The sequence below is a fragment of the Nestor notabilis genome, unplaced genomic scaffold (genome assembly GCF_000696875.1).
Source record: "Nestor notabilis isolate BGI_N333 unplaced genomic scaffold, ASM69687v1 scaffold34368, whole genome shotgun sequence".
Taxonomy (NCBI): Eukaryota; Metazoa; Chordata; class Aves; order Psittaciformes; family Psittacidae; genus Nestor; species Nestor notabilis.
In genome coordinates this window covers 1-16682 of record NW_009942051.1, presented here as the reverse complement: position 1 = coordinate 16682, position 16682 = coordinate 1, and the positions used below count along the sequence as shown (strand labels likewise).

Below are 16682 nucleotides of genomic sequence, written 5' to 3'. Positions count from 1 at the left end.
TAAGGCTCTTCCCCAGAGGCCTGCCTCAGCAATAGATCACTGCAGCAGGGAACCACGGGCTACCTGCCTGCAACTGGAACAGAGATATGTGGGGTGAAGACCTGGCTGGAAGCAGACCTGTCATACCTGTATGCTGTGGGGCCAGCCTGTGCTTTGTCCTTTGGGAATTCCAGTGCCCCTTCCTTCCAGCCAGCCTCCTCCAGGCTGCTGGGCCCACAGCAAGGGAGAAGCTTGGCCACGGAGGGGTCACAACTGAGAGGGGAGAGCTGGCATGTGTAGGGGCTGCCATAGGCCGCTTGGCATTGCCTGGCTCCTGCTCGAGTGCATGGTGGGTGTGCTGCCAGAGCTATGGGAGCTCTCTGCACACGCTCCTGCAGCTTACGCAGAGTAGCTTTTGTTAGCGGAGCAGGGCCGGGGTGGAGGAACCGCTCAGATAATTTTAGACATTGCTCATAATTTCTTTTATTGGGGTGACCTTTCTGTAGTGGGAGCCTGCAGTCTGTCACTGAATCTGGCTTGCTCTCTCCAAACTGTGTGTCGACTCCATTGATCTGAAAGCTCTGCTCAGAGCTTTAAGCTTTGAAAATGCCCCTCTCCTCTGGGACAAGAGATTAGAATATCTGCATGCCTGCAGCTTTTAAGATAATTGTCATTCACCTTTATTAGGTACAGGCCTTAATTGTGATGTGGGAGATGCTTCAATACGACTGTCGGCCAAGTTTGCATTTAGGTGTTTAATACAGAACATGAGGGCTCTGTATAATTACAGTCTTCGTTCTTCTGGTCTTAAATTTCTCATAACATATGGCTAAGAGCCTCCATGGCCTGAGAATGAGGCAGGGAAGTTTGGAAGTTGTCCGAGTCAAAATTGAGGAAATGCTGTCAGGAGAAGAGGATTTGCCGTTGTTCTTAAGTGCTCGCTGGCGTCTTTCCATGGGCATCGTGACTTCTCATGGGTGTTCTGCCGGGGTGAAAAATCTGATTTGGATCTGGCTCTGTATTAGCTAGATGGGATCCATTTGGAGATGAATAGGAGGAATGCAGGCAAGATGTAAAACATGTCAGGGTCTTTTATTGTTACAAGCACAGGGCAGATGGGATTTCGTGTGGATTTTACTTCAGACCTGTAAGTGTTATCAGAAAATGGACTACTGCTGCTGCTGCTTGGAACAGCTGCCATTTTAGCATCTGTTCAGGCAGGGCTTTGCAGAAAGGTTTGGTCTGGCTTCGGTGTTTAGTGCAGAGAGGAGCCATCTCTGTTATTCCCAATACGGGCTGGTTTTATTGTCCATGTGAGGCAGAGGGAGGGTCACTGCAGGAGGCTGTAGTTCAGGTAGCATTGGTGATAAGGAGCTGGCAGGGGGTCACAGCAGCTCTCTGCCCTGATAGCGGATGGGCTGTACTGTCTGAAATCGCTCTGAGAGTAGCCTGGGTCTCGGAGACTTGAACCGAGATGGAAGTGAACCCCAGATGAATTCCTGGCTGCCCAGAGCCCTGCTCTGAAGTGAAACACAGAAAGGATGGCTGGGACTGACAGTCACTCTGTGCTGATTCTCACCATGGTGTGGGTGTATGTCATCGCAGAGGCAGGGGACACTGAAGCATGCTAGACCAGGCAGAACTCTATGAGACCATGCCAGTAACCCACATGGCAGCGCTGCAGCCCCGGTCCCAGTCCTGCTGTGCATCCCCTGTGTGAAGCCTACACCTGCACAAGAGCAGAGTGGCTGGGAGGCTAAGCACAGAGCAGACACGCTGTGCTTCCACAGGGCGTTTGGCACATCCCCTGCAGCTATTTCTGCAGGCAGAAGATGGGGTTGGTGGAGGGTTGAGGGGAAGCAATCACGTGCATGCGACCTGCAGCGCCGTCACTTGTCCGGAAGCTGCAGGAGGCTGGAGGTGAGAGCTCCAATCTCTTTTGCCTGGGGACTTCTTGATGGGGGAACAACAATTCAGGCAGCAAAAGGGGTGACTTGTCTGTTGGAGAAATGTTTTAAGCAGCCAGAATTGTTCTGGTGAGGTGAGCCAAGGAAATAAATAGAAGCACTTAAACTTTGGGGTTGTAAGGCTATTGAACTGTGAAGGGCTAAGAGTCTCACTTCACTCCCAGCCATATTTCTCATACCTTTCTCTGTCCTCCCCTGGACCAGAACAGGCCTGGGTTACTCAGGTATATGCCAGGTGAGGTCGAAAGCCCAACCTGCAGGAGATGTCAGGGCCAGCAGCGTGACTGCAAGGAGCTCTGTATGTGTCTCACATGAGCACTTGCTTCACTGAGGCTGTACCAGGAAGTAGCTGAATATTCAGCACCCAAAGTTCTGCCCAGTTACCTACTTCTCCCTTCAACATCCTGCCATCCCCAAGCACAAGAACCAAGCCACTTGGGAAATCAGTGTTAAAATAACTTCTCTAAGAAATTATGCTTGCTCGATGAGAAGCTTAAAAATGGGGCCATGTTAGCCATAATCTTTTGTGTGCAGAACAAAGGTTCTTTCCTGCAGAGCCATTAACTGTCTTTGGGTATGTGGGTATGTGGTTTCCAGCATGATCTTCCTGTCATCCCCTGGGGTACTGGGTGAGTGAGCAGGGACTCATTGTCCTTCCTAGGCAAAACCACTCCAGGGGCTGGCTGTCAGTTCTTTCCCTGTGTTTCTAGGAGGGAGTTGCTGTGTTCAGAGGCATCGCTGGGAGCCGGGGCTCCAGGAGGCATCAGCTCTGTGTATGTGTGTGTGTGTGTGTGTGTGTGTAACGGGGCTTGAATGGTGGAGCTCTGAGAAGATGGAACAGAGGTGTGGTGATGCGTCCTCTTTAATATTCCTAGCTCTCATGTGCTTGACTGTGCTATCTTTAAAGCTTCCTACATAGGTTTCTTTTTTTATAAAAAATTTATACTGCCATCCAAGCTGATTCCGAAGTTTGAGTGTGGTGCTCTAAAAGAGGAACATGTCTGCATCAATTGACCAAGTGGGATCAGTGGGATTTTCTTTCATCTCTGCTCTGAGCAGTCCTCAGTGAGCAGAAGTGGCTTGGGTGCAGCTTGGGGAATTTCTTCCCTTTCCAAGAGTTCAAGTTTAAGTATGAAGCCCTTCGAGCCTCTGTCTCAGGTCCAGCTGGGAACAGGAGATGAGAGCAGGAGAAGGTCACAGGCAGCTGGTACAGCTTTTAAGCTAAAATGCCTGCCTCAGGTACACTCGCACTGCTTCTTTCAAGTGTGTGGTTTTCATCTTCAGCGATGCGGCACAAAAGACAGAGGCTCTCGAGCCTCACGACAAAAAGGGCTGTTGCTTTTCACAGCTAATAACTTTCAAGCAGCAGCAACACCTCATCATTTCCCACTTAGGATCTGTGGCTGGGGTTAATTCCTCCCTTTCCACCCTAGTAAAATGTTGCTGACCCAGTGCATGTCTGGGATCAGTGCTGTTCAGTGCCTTGGTCTCCCTGCATTGTCCGTCTTGTGGTTTGGCACATGGTGGTCACTCCTGACCTCCGGGAATGAGGCTGTCTGCAGAAAAGCTGATGGAAGAACAGTGCTGTGGAGTAAAAAAACCTAAATCATTAAAACCTTTCCAGAGTATGGTTAGAGGAAGCCAATATTTGAGTCTTGGCTTCCCCCATACATCTTTCTCAATATATGTTCTGAGATGTAGCTGGTCCCCAGCAGCATCCACGCGTGTGGACAGAGCAAGTTTTGGCAAAAAGGTTGACGTTGGCCTCTGGGCAGTGGCAGTGTAGTTTAGACCACAAGGCTGCCTCAACACACAGGCTTTGGTGTGGGCAGTTATTTCGGTGCATTGGTTCAGATAGGTGTGAATGAACTGTTTTAGAGGCTGGATTTCTGTTAGCAGCAGCAGCAGCCTGTACCCTGTTTAATACCCAGGATTTGAAGAATGAACAGACAGATGCTGTGAAACAGCAGCAGCAGACTGGCATTTTCATCCTGCTCTCATTTTCTACCCCTGCTCTCAGCAGTGGAGGTACCTTTGCATTACTCACTGTTGGAGAATGACCTATTAATACCAGTCCCCTTGGAGCTGCCAAAGAGTTTATATCGTGCCAGTCCCAACAGAATCACTTTTCAGAAGCAAGTAGATCTTTCAAAGGATCCTACTTTAATAGAGTTTGTTAAGATGTTAAATCATCATGCCCACAGTGTAAGATGTGATGTACCTTTGGCTCACAAGGTATCCTTATTGCTTATTGGGGATCCCAGAGACCACACTGGGCAGAATTAGAGCAAACCCAGATTTAGAGTTTTCTCTGCAGAGGTAGCTGGCATAGTGTTGAAGTATTCTGGGGGGACTGCTCAGCCTTGGAGTCCATTCCTTGAAGTTGCAGGAACTTTAAAAAGAGCCTGTCCCCAAACCTGTATCATGTCTGTTCTGCATCTCTGCCAGCTTCAAGCACTGTTTTATGTCATCTGGGGTAAAACTGGTGCTTATAGGAATGGGGAGAAGTCGAAGATCTCTTGTTGAAGGTTATCCGCTAGTTGAACAGCAGGAGATAGAAGGGTTTCCAGGTGGAGCTGCTTGTGAGAAATAAAGGCATTGGAAATTAATCCTCTTTCCTTTGCAGGTTGGAGGCTGCTGAGTTCTCACTTACCTCCCTTGTTTTCTTTGCTTTTTAGAAATAAACCAGAGGCAGTAGAAGTAACATTTGCAGGTAAGCACCATGGCTCTCTTGACTTCTCTGAAAAAAGGGCTGGCTTGAATGGTCTGCCCAGGGTTACACCTGGTGTGCCCAAATTCACCCAGCCACTGCAGGGACAGGAGAGCTGTGCAGGGGCAGATGGTGTGGACACACTGCAGCATTCCCAGAGCTGGGGCTTTGTTGGCTGCCCACTGTTTTCTCTGTCTGTCTTCCTTCCCTGGGGCTTTCACCACAGCAGTGAGTTCAGTGGTGCCAACACTTTGTTTGCTCTGTGCTCTTTTACCTCACCTGTTTTCCAGTCCTGCCCTTGATGCTACTTGTTACTAGGTCTTTAGCATCATTTGATTTGGGTTGTTAGAAAGCTGGCTTGAGGTGACAGGCAAGATGAATTCAGTGTCTGAAGTTTGCTCTCTAGGATGAGAAGTGCCAAGGAAGTTCAAGTGTTCATTCAGCAGCTGTTTTTTTGCTTCTGTTGTCAAGAATCTGTGTAAGCTGCAGAGCTCCATGGGGAAGGTAGCTGGAGGGTTGCCTTTCCCTGTCTCCTGCCCTCCCTGCCCATTCTTCAGTGAAGTGGAAGCTGTCTCAGCAGGCAGTCACTGAACTGCCTAAGCTGGCAGAGATATTTTCTCCTCCAGGCTGCATCTCTGGCCTGGTGAGCATGTCAGTCACTGTCTGTGCTGGCCATCCAGAAGGCTCCCATCTCTGCATGTTTGTATCCTGTGTGCATTGGGCACAAGCAGATGCGTCAGGGATGCTAAATGACACTAGACTAAAGCCTTCTGTGATGGACAGGTGTCAAAACTGTTTCAGCCCTTTGAATGATAACAGGTTGCCCTACATGACAGTACGACTTCCCTTAATTATGGGTTTCTCTCTTGGTGTATGTGTCAGGGCTGGATCAGGGGGAACAGTGTTGCTTGATGCAGTTCCTAGAACATGTACGGAAAACCTTCCTCAGAAATAGGAACTGGTTCTGTTCCCCCATGTTTCTCTTCCTTGCTTCACAGACTTTGATGGCGTCCTTTACCATATTTCAAACCCCAATGGAGACAAGACGAAAGTGATGGTCAGTATTTCTCTGAAATTCTATAAGGAACTCCAGGAACACGGTGCTGATGAGGTGAGTGAGCATCTCTGGGCCTTGAGCCTGAGGATACTGTCTTAGCACAGGCCATGTCCTTGCAATGGTGGTGGGTCTCATGTCTAACCCATAAATACCTGTGCTCCCATATGATGCTGGTGAGACGAGCAGCCCTGTGCCATCCAGGCTTGGAAGACAAGGGCAAAGTGTGTGCACACTCTCTTGTGAATAAGAAATAATCTTATATGACCCTACGGCCTGAAGGGCAAAAGGTGCCATTAATTTTGAAAGTCCAAATGGGTGTGAGGGCTGACCATATAGGAGCACTTTCCCTGACTGATGTGCTGAGCCCACAAGTGAAAGGAAAGCACCAAGACCAATTGGGAGACACATGGCACTGCTCTTCTGACTCTAACCACACTTGAGAGCAAGTGATGGGCTCCTCCTCTGTGTGCAGACCTCGATCTGCAGACTGGTTCCCTTTTTGCTGCTGCTGTGAGAAGCAGCAGGTTCAGTTCCTGTTGAATGGGCTGGGGCTGGGGAGGGCCATTTATGGTAGAAAGCAGGAGCCTCTCTGAGCCGTGGTTGGGTGGCAGGGCAGGAAGTGTGACTCAGTTCCCGAGTCAGTTGTCAAATCTTTGCATGGTAGCAAAGGGGGTTCACTCAAGGCTCTCCAGGAGGCCTTTGCCTCTGGGTGTCTGCCCTGGGAGGAAAACAAGGGAAATGCTCCATGAGTTTATCGTGAGTCTGGTGAGAAACTCTAGAGGTGATTGAACCCAAAGTGAATTCCTGAGAGTTGCTGCAAGGCCAGAATAAATGTGACTGAGTGTCCTGCTTTCCTGATTCCTGTGTGCAGAGCTTTCTAGGAGCAGCATTGCCTGCTTCTGAAGGTACTGCTGTTCAGTGAGGATTGGTACGGGATGTGATCCCAGGAGAGCTGTGGTGGGCGAGCGGCTGACACCACTGTGCACCAGCAGCCATTGCTGTGGTGGTGGAAGGCAACTTCCCAAGCTTTTAGAGGAAAAGGGGATGTCTGAAGAACTGCCTTGGGAGTGCTGACTAAATAGAAATTACACTTTTAAATTGCCAGTTATCAAGCTTGCTTTCTGTGGTTCCCTGGAGACGATGGAGCTTGTTTCTGCTCTGTCTTTGGTGAAACTCCACTGAAGAGCACAAAGTGGGGTTCCTACTAAGACAAAGCATCTCCCTGGGCTGTTGCAGGCAGGCAGACTGCTGAGAGGAGGTTCTGGCACACAGAGAGACCATGCATCCTCTCGGTGTGGTGGTGGGTGTCATCCCAGGAGGGCCAGTTCTGCCACAGTGTTGTTACGTTCTTCTCTGTGAAATACCTCCTGTTCCTGGCCCCCTTATCGACACAGAGCTATGGCTCAATCAGAAATTACCATTGATGTGAAATTCAGCAGTGATTATGTTTGAAGAAAGGTTTTTCAGTGTGCTGTAGGTGGCTCTGCGCCTGAGAAGCATCCAAGCTGCCTGGTGGTTTCCTCTCCATCCCCATCTGCCCCATGCAATAGCTGAGGCAGGGCAGGCGATCACCCAGCCACACAGTGCCTGATCCCAGCTCTGAACTTGCCTTCCTGCAGGTGGAGAGACAGGGCGTGCTTTGCACCTGCCTTTGAATGGGCAGAACCGTTGTGTCAAGCTCTGCTGACAGCTCTTTAAAGATACGAGGCATATGGAAGGGGTTTTCCTCTCCATGCAAGATCAAGACTGGCAAGAACTTTAAAAAGTTGAGTTCTGTCCTGCAGTGTGTCCCCTGTGAGTGGAATTCAGGGAGCTCTGCCTAGAGCAGGAGCAGCCAATAGTACTAAAAGCTGATGACTTAGTATTTAACTAAGTTCATCTAGACTAGGAGAGGCCAATGCTGTAATTTGATGTTTCTGGATGGAGACCAAACATGGCCTGGGCTGTGCAGGAGGAAACACCTCTTGACAGCTTGTGCTCTCAATGTGTAATTTCTTTCCTAGGTATTGAAGAAAGTCTATGGAAACTACTTAGTAAATCCTGAATCAGGTAACTCTGCAATAACATTTACTCTGTGTGTGTGTGTGTGAATGCGATTCCAAAATGACTTAAAGTGCCTCAGAAATGCTCGAGTGAAGACTGCACTTCAAGAGTTTGATATCTTGGGGCTCTCTGTACAATGAATGGCAATTTAAAAGGTAGCTCAGGTACAGCAGGGCTGAAGTAGCTTGCAGTGCAAGCTGTAATTCTTGATGCAGCCCTCCTCCAGGAAGCCTCTGTTTCCCACGGTTGGGGTCTTTGTTCTGCTCAGAGATGCTTTGTGAGACACAGGAAAACCATGGTTACCTGTGACAGCATCTCTTCCTACTCACTGCAGAAACTTGGGAGCAGTTCAGCCAGCACGTGCATCTGGGAGCTTGGGAAGGAGCCCTAGGAACGTTGCCATGGCCACACACCGAGTTCAGGCATGGCTTCTGGCTGTGCTTGGAGTGGGAAGCACTCACCCCTGGGGCTTTTGGGAGGGCTTAAAGCAAAGGGAGGGCTGTAGGTGTCTCTGTGGAAAATGTCTCTGGCTTCATTAAGATATTAAGGCTAGTGGCTGTCCATCCCCAGGTTACAATGTCTCTTTGCTCTACGACCTGGAGAACCTCCCTGCAGACAAGGACAGTGTTGTGCACCAAGCTGGCATGTTGAAGCGCAACTGCTTTGCTTCAGTCTTCGAGAAGTATTTCAAATTCCAGGAAGAGGGCAAAGAAGGAGAAAAAAGAGCTGTCATCCACTACAGGGACGATGAGACAATGTAAGTGTTCAAACCAAGCAGCACGGGTGTTGGACAGCTTTCAGCTCTGCTCCTGCTCACAGCTGTAGGTTGCAATGGGAAGTCAGGAAATCCAAAATACTTTGGCAGGGTATTAAGGGCCTGTCCTAGGCTGTCAAAGTATCCAGCGAGGGTAATGCTCATCCCTTGGGCTGCAGATATGTTACAGAATAGTGTCTGTTAGTGGCAGCACTTGTGGCTGCACGCAGGAGAGGAACTGACTGCTCCCAGCAGAAATGTTTTGCTCCCTGTAAATACTGTCTCAAGGGAGGGAAATTTTTGGCAGCCAGGCCTGTGAATCGTTGTTGTATCTGCTTAACCTCATCATATGGTTGCTTCCTCGTCCAGTTGTACTGCTTAGCTCCTTTTCACAGCTGGGTTCTCCATTCTTGCCCACCTGCAGGTATGTCGAGGCAAAAAAGGACCGTGTGACAGTTGTGTTCAGCACGGTGTTTAAGGATGACGATGACGTGGTGATCGGGAAGGTGTTTATGCAGGTATGGAAACTGAATTACAGGGGAAGGGTCTGGTCCTTGATTCAGATGCCTTCATGCTTGAAAGAGCATTGCCAAAGAAGCAGATGTTAGGCTGAAGTGAGCTCACAGGCAATTTAATGTAGAGAAATGCTTGCAGGGCTCCAGGCTGCACTGAGATGGAAAAACCATGTTCATTCGCATAGGCAGTGTATTTTGCAATCCAGGTTCTTGCACTGGCATCTTTATTGTTTATGGTCTTGCTTGTATGGACAACCAAAGGTGTTACAGATGAGACACACCATGATGAATACTTCAGTATCCACCCTGAGGCCTTGTAGTGCAGCAAGCTGTGGTGTAGAGATTCCCAGCCAGCTGAGGAGCTGAGCGTGGTGGGGAGGATATAGAGAGAAGCGGCGAGGTGATGATGTGCCATGCCTGGGGTGGTGCTGAGAGTTGTCTTCCCCTCAAAGCTTGCTCCTACTGATGCTCAAATGCTACAGAGAGGCTCAGCAGCTCAGCGTGGTTGTTCTCACATGCTGCAATGAGTTCTCGAATTTGAGCTTTTCAGAGAGATGGATTTGCTTAGTTTGTGGGCTTGAATCAGTCGTCATAATAACAAGTACTTCTGGGTTTGGTTACCCTTTGCAACTGCCATTTAGCTGGGAAGTGTTAAGAGGCCCATAGTAAACACTTTGCGTGTCTGTTAGCAACTACTTGCAGCCTGTGGAGATCGAGACATTTGCTTACAGTTAGGGAAGGCTTTGTGCATGCTGGTACAGGGGATGATCCATGTCCCTGGCCCACCTAGCTTACATTCTGTCTGCTGAAGCACCCAGGGAGCCTCCTGCACAGGCATAGCTGTGGAGAAGGGCCCTGAAGGTGTTCCAGGGCTAGAGGAGCTTTAGCTCATCCATTCAGGGCTGCCAGCCCATGCTGCTGACAGCCTCATGGATAATAACTTTCTAGCCCAGTCTGCTGGATACCAGTTTACATGTATTGGGGTCTTTCAACAAGGTCTGCTGTGATGGGAGACATTATCTTGCAGCTCTGCTGTAGACAGGACATCTGCTCTGGCTTTGAGTTTTATCCCATCAGCATATCCCACAGCCTGGAATTCAGCTTTTAAGACAGGGAGGGAGGTGTGAAGTGAACAAAACAGGGTTTGTGGGGTCCCAGGGAGGTGGCAGGGCTTCAAGGCAGTGGCTGTCCCAGAGTCTCCATGTCCCAAGTTCTTGGTTTTACAACAGCAAACCCTGCTCTTGCCCAGCCACAAGAATTTCCACTCTGAGTCATGATGGCTCCTTGCCTCCAGCTATTGCTCTTGCATAACCCAGCCCAGTCAGGCATGGTGGCTGCTCATCTGGGCTCTCATGGAGAAAATCTGACCATTAACTAACCAGTGAAGCCATTTGAACAACTTCACCCTCTGGCATGAGCAGGCAGAAGTGCAAGCTAAGCATTTCATTAAGGAAACCCCAGTGAACTACTCGGTTCTCTAAAAGAGGCACAGATGTTGCTGTCCTTCCCAGGGTGAGTTGTGCTTAGCAAGGAGGAGAGGCCAGGGCTGACTGATGAGCTGTAGGTTGGGCTGGGGGTCAGTGACGCAGAGGGGAGGCTGCCTTGCCCTGGGACAGGAGAACAGCATCTGGACTTTCCCAGCTCCACATAGGGACAGTCATATAATTCCTGAAATGCAGAGCCAGTTCATTTCATGTGATGTGGGGATCGTGCTGCTGTCAGAGAGGTTTGCACACAAGCTTCAAATGCCATAGATGCCTCCTGATGCCCTGACAGAGACTCCTGGTGGGATATGCTTGCTCGAACAGTTGAACCTTTACATGAAATGCGATGGAGCCCTTGCCTTTCAGCCCTGAGAGTTTCCTTTCCCCTGGGGTGATGGGTGCTGCCCACTTTCACTGGAAGCACTGATAGCGTTGACTTTCCAGCAGGAGCTGTGCTGTTTCATGCTCTTGCTCAGGCTGAGGTGTCCCTTACACAAAATGCCCATGGCAGGAAGTGGGATGCTGAAAACCACCCCAAACCTGGTGCAGCCATCTGGTTTGGTCTGGTTTTGCTGGGGACTCATCCCATTCAGAGAAAGCTGGGAAACCTCCTGCTCAGTTGCCCTGTGGGACTGGGGAAACCCCATTTGCTTTCTCAGTGTGTAGCTGGAATGCCACAGCAGGACTCACTTTGCTTTGCCTTGCTCAGGAGTTCAAGGAGGGTCGCCGGGCCAGTCACACAGCCCCACAGGTGCTCTTCAGCCACAGGGAGCCACCCTTGGAGCTGAAAGACACAGACGCGGCTGTTGGCGACAATATTGGCTACATCACCTTTGGTAAGAGGCAGCTCTGAGCTGTGGGGATGCTTTGGGGGGAGAGAGGTTCCTGCTGCTGCATGAAAACCAAAGAGGAATTCACCTTCCTCGAGTGTTCAAGTGAGTTATTGCAGCTGCAGAGACTCTGGAGTTGTGTTCTGTGTTGTCTGCCCCCTTCTGCATGTCCCTTTGCTGTATCAGGTCACCTCAGCTGTGCTGTGGGTGAGAAGGTGTGGAAGCAGCCAGTGAGCTCTTAGTGTCTGCCTAAGAAATAAGCTCAGCATTTGGGAGCAAGGGAAGGGTGATTTTATGGAAAATGGAGGTTTCTTGGTGATTTCATGCAAGTGTATTTGTTGTTTGTCCAGCTGCAGGTACCTGTGCAGTGCTTGATCAGCAGAGGCAATCTGAGAGCAGGAACAGGGCAGTGAGTTCTGCTTCTCCTGCTCTGCTCTTTGCTCTGGGCCAAACAGTCCCATCTCTGATAAGCCTTTCCCCTGCCTGCAGAGGTGCTGGCCACAAGAGTCATCACTTCCTCCTGGGCAGTACTGCTTAGGGCTGAGCTGAGGAGTCCAAACCCTGTCCTGTTCAAAGGGAAAGGTGTCTTCCAGAGAAATTGGGGGTCAGAGTTAGGGTGTCTCAGGCTGACATTCCTGCAGTTCAGAGCTTGGAGGTGGAGCACAGGCACTGCAGGGGAAGGTGAGGCTAGCACTGCCCTCCTCTTGTGCTGGGAATGGTGCCTTGAGGTTAGAGCAGCTCATCAGCTATGGGAGGGCTGTCTTAAGGCAGGTTTAGGACATGAGCAAAACTTCATTCTTGTTGAGGCACAATTTCTGTGTTATCTGATCTGACAGTCCCAGGTGAGATCATCACCCAGACAAAAAGGTCTTTCAGCCCTTGGATCTGGGACGCTGAGCACAGCGCCAGCCTGTGGAAAGAGCCAGCTATGAGCCCGGCCCTGGCTGTAACCAAGTGTAGCTGTGTCACAGGACCGGCAAGCTGCCAGGCAGGGACCCACAGCTGATTTCAAGATCCAAGGGCAGAGTGGATCTGCCTCCCTTGTCTGCCTCCCAGCTCTCTCCTCCATTTGCCTCTCCCAGGCACTGAAGTAGCATCATGCATTTTCCTGCAGTTCCGTCATCTCTGGGCACTTGGCCTTGTCTGCGTCCTCTGGAGTGCAATGGCTGTGTCCAGGCTGCTGCAGGAGATGTGGGAAAGTGCTGTTAAGCCCTGTGTTTAAAATCACAATTGCTGCTTAATCTTGGTGTTAAGGGCTCTTTGTAGAGAGCATAGTAGCTATTTGGAGCAGCACGCTGAAGCCTCCAGCACTGGAGGAGTCTGAAACCCTTTGGTAGCCTCAAGAGGCATTAACAGTTTGTGTCACCCTTTTGTTTCAGTGCTGTTCCCCCGTCACACCAATGCTGCTGCCAGAGACAACACCATAAACCTGATTCACACATTCCGGGATTACCTGCACTATCACATCAAGTGCTCAAAGGTACTGATGGGATGGAACTGGGGGATACAGGGTAGCTTCAGCCCATCTAACCTGGGTGCTGCTGGCAAGGAGCATGGGGCACGGGTGCCCCCCTAAGAGCTCACTTAGGGTCTGGCATTGCCCTTCCCCGTCATGCAGAGGTGGAAAGTGATGCATCATTACCTTCTCCCTGCTCTTTGGCACAGGCAATGCCTGGTTGCTTCCCCTAGCAGTGAACTAGGACTTTTCCCGTTTGGACCCGATTTCCTCTCTTTCTGGGAACAGAAATGAGGGTAATTGTTCAGGGGAACTGCTGCCTCCTGGACTCTCCTCATGCTTAGGTGTTTTCCCAGCAAGGAGCAGAAAAAGAGCTCCTACCCTGTGTCCTGAAATCTCAGCTGTGAAAATAGGATCCTGATGTGTTCCTCTTTTGTCCTAATGAAACACAGGCCTATATACACACGCGTATGAGGGCGAAAACATCAGATTTCCTCAAGGTGCTGAACAGTGCCCGTCCAGACGCAGAGAAGAAAGAAATGAAAACAATTACGTGAGTAGCCACAAGTTTGCTACTTCTCACCTTGGTATTCTCCAGCCTGGGGAGGGATGGGATGCTGTGGGGATGACCAGACCAGGGGCTTATGTGCTGGGACCCCATCTGAGAGAGAAAGGGTGCTTTCATAGAGGGGTGCTTGCCTGTGTGCCTTGAGGTAAAAGGCTGGATCACAGTGTGTTGGCCTCCCAGAACACCTGTGCTCCCTCCACCCCACTTGCTTGCTGCCTCATGCATCCTTTGAGGAGCTGGGTCTGTGGCAGACCCTGTGCTGGCAAGTCCTTTGCAAAAGAAGGCTCGTACATGCCTCTTAGAGCTCTGGTGTTTCAATTGTCTCTTCCCCTGAGCCTGTGGTGGCATTCATGGGGCTTTTCCCCTGTTTATTAAAGCTGATGGATCGGCTCTGGGGGCAGCCCCAACTTAGGAGAATGGCCAGGTCCTTCCTGGTGGTTTGTGGGTGCTGGAGCAGGTTCCTGCTGCCCACTGTCCAGAGCTCCTTGGCCTTGGGGTCAGGAGCACTCCTGGGCCACCATGCTGCCTGGCTGGCTCCCTCATGTGGGTAAAGGAGCCCAGATATAAGTGAGTGGAGAAGAGCAGTTGCATGCACACATTTCCCTTGGGTCCCTTTCCCTCTGCAGATCCCAGAGCCCCTTGGCATCCTTCTGCGCATCCTGGCATGTCCCCTTTGAGTTCTGCTCCAGGGCAGCAGAGTTGTCCTGAGTGCAAAGGCCACCCCCTCCCCACAGTCCCATGACCTGGTTCTGCAGCCACAAATGCCTGCAAGCTCTGGCTTTGAGAGCTCAGTGCAAGCTTGTGCCCCACCAAAAGCCACCCTGGGGCACCCAGAACAGCGCTAGGGCTGTGCTGACCTTTCTCTGCATCCTTCCAGGGGGAAGACATTCACAACCCGTTAACTCCGGGGTCCCCGAGGCTGCCGTGGAGGACGAAGGTTGGGGCACTTGCTACCTGATAATCGTAGCTTTTAATGTTGCACCTCTGTGGGCTCATAAGGAATTCAAGCAATCGGGGTCTGTTTGTACGACAGTTTGGGGAGTAATCTGCAGAAACGAGCTGTGCTTGCGAGGACTCGATCGTTCCAAGAAACAAAAACCTTAATTCCAGTTTGATTGACTTAATTTCTTTTCTTTTTTATTTTTTTTTTCTTTTCAAGCTGTTTCGCTTTGCAATATGTTACTGGAAATAAGTTGCAGTATTTCTTATGAGAATAATGCAATATTAACTTGTTTTCTTCTGAGTATTTGAGTTCAAAACTCCTGTATCTGAAGAAATACTGTTGGGGTTCATTAATAAAGGAGATCTTTCTATCTTAAGTGCTGTGGGGCTTTGGCTTGTCAACACACATGTGGCCTTGTTTGGAGTCATAGGTGCAAAGGGCCTGGTCTTTACTGTATAATGACTGTATCCCGGAGGAAATTACTTGGTGATCTCCGTCTTGGGGTCCAGGACTGAGTAGCATGTTGCATTAAGGAACTCCCAGGGCTGCACAGAGCAGTATTCTCCTACCCTCGGTTAGCAGTCTGCACCTTACCCTAGCCCCTTCCTTCCCCCTGGCAGGGAGAGCTAGGACTGGGGGTCTCTGCCTCCACCCAGACCAGCATAAAACTGGCTGCTGTTGCTCCTGAAGCCATGGCTGGGTGCTGGGGAGATTCCTGAGGAGGGAGGGAGTGTAGCTCCACAGGTCCTCTTCCCCCCAACAAGCAGAGTAGATGGCATCCAGTTAAGTGAAATAATTTATATAATTAAAAGACACTTTCATACAAAACCCCAGGCTTGGCCCCCGGATGGTGAGGGCAAGGTGAGGCAGACTGGAAAATTACAAAGCACGTGCTGGAGAAGGGTGGTGTAACCTATCTCCTTCTTCTCCCTGTACACGAGCACCTGGCAGATCCAGGACACATCCCTCAGCACAGCTCCTAGCGATCGGGACGCTGCACGCAGAACACTTTGGCTTGGTGGTCACCAGAGGTCGTCACCACGATGGAGGCATCCCTGCAGGGAGACGAGGCTCAGAGATGGGGCTGGAGACTTCGGGCATCTGATCTGCCCCACTCCCTGCTGGGACTTTCAACTCTGAGCATGGACCTGAGCAACAGCCCCCAGGGGTACCCAAAGGAGAGACAGCCCATGATGGCTCCCCCACCCCTGGTCCCCACTCACTTGTTGACAGCGAAGTCGAGGATTTCGGCCGAGTGCCCTCGGTACTCGCTGATCATCTTCCCTGAGCGCGCGTCCCAGAGACGCACAGCCCCGTCCAGGCTGCACGTGTACACCACAGCCGAGCTCTCCTCCCACAGCAACTGCACGATCCCCGACTGCGGCAGGGGGAGGCCACAGGGTGAGGACTGGGGACCCCAGCAAGGCTCAGCTCCCCCCACGGGTTCCCCCAGCGTTGTCTGGATAGGAGGGCCAGCCCCCAGGGCCTGGCATTGGGGCACATCCTCTGTGCAGGGACTGTGGCTACCTTTGGGGAAGCCCAAGGGGCAGAGGGAGAAGCACAAATTGGGAACTGGGCCCAGGAAAGCCCCTGGGCTCCAAGGGAGGTCTTGGCTGGGCCCAAAGAGCACCCCCCAGGCGAAGGGAGAGGGGGGTAGGGCAGTACCTCGTGTTGGCACTTATGCCTCAGGCTCTGTGTGGAGAGATCATAGATAGCCAGCGTGCCATCCAGGTACCCCACAGCAGCCAATGGCATCCTGTAGAGAGGGGAATGGTGTTACATGGGCCTGGGGGAAGCAGGGATGGAAGCACATCAAGGTTGAAGGCACACCCTGCACTGAGGGCTACAGCATATCAAGACGGTGAGGGACAACCTAAATAGGAAACCCAACAGGACACCAAGAGTCAGTAACAAGCCTGAGGTTCACGAGGGAGAAGACATTGTCCTGGTAGGAAAGATCCCTAGCAGTCACACCTGGAGGCTATCTTGGCCCATCAGACTAGCTCAGAAACCCCACAGGTTGTAGGGAGGACTGATCATATGGTGTCCCTTGTCCTCCATGTCACACCCAAGTGACCCACAGCCAGTTGGGGAGGATGGAGGAGAGAAATGCAGCAGAGCAAGCGCGAGGAATGGAAATGGCTCTGTCTGTAACATCCGCCCCATGCAAGATCCTGCCCTGAAGAGGGGCTGTCCTGACACTTACACATTACAGAAGCCCAGGGACTCCACCGAGTTGGACTCTGCCTCCTCGCTCTTGCCACCAGGGGCCTTGGGGGCCGTGCTTTCCATCTTGAACACGCACACCACCTGTGTGGAGGGAGGCTGGATAGTGTCCGAGCAGAGCGGAAGGGGACTCCGAGCAGAGCGGAAGGG

General features: G+C 51.1%; 2 protein-coding genes across 2 annotated transcripts; one reads left to right on the top strand and one right to left on the bottom strand.

Annotated features, from left to right (window-relative positions):
• Nucleotides 1-4624: 4624 nt before the first annotated feature.
• Nucleotides 4625-14682, top strand: ARPC2 (actin related protein 2/3 complex, subunit 2, 34kDa; the record flags this gene model as incomplete). The annotated part of the gene is made up of 9 exons (XM_010021203.1): nt 4625-4659; nt 5655-5767; nt 7717-7762; nt 8327-8513; nt 8935-9028; nt 11219-11345; nt 12719-12819; nt 13248-13348; nt 14241-14682. Coding segments are annotated over 9 exons (829 nt in total), but the record flags the coding sequence as incomplete, so codon positions are not given.
• Nucleotides 14683-15087: 405 nt separating this feature from the next.
• Nucleotides 15088-16612, bottom strand: LOC104410906 (angio-associated migratory cell protein-like). The gene is made up of 4 exons (XM_010021202.1): nt 16513-16612; nt 15972-16062; nt 15530-15684; nt 15088-15361 (listed from the first exon to the last, which is right to left on the bottom strand). The coding sequence occupies exons 1-4, from the start codon at nt 16596-16598 to the stop codon at nt 15286-15288; spliced, it is 408 nt and encodes a 135-aa protein (XP_010019504.1). The 5' UTR covers nt 16599-16612; the 3' UTR covers nt 15088-15285.
• Nucleotides 16613-16682: the final 70 nt, after the last annotated feature.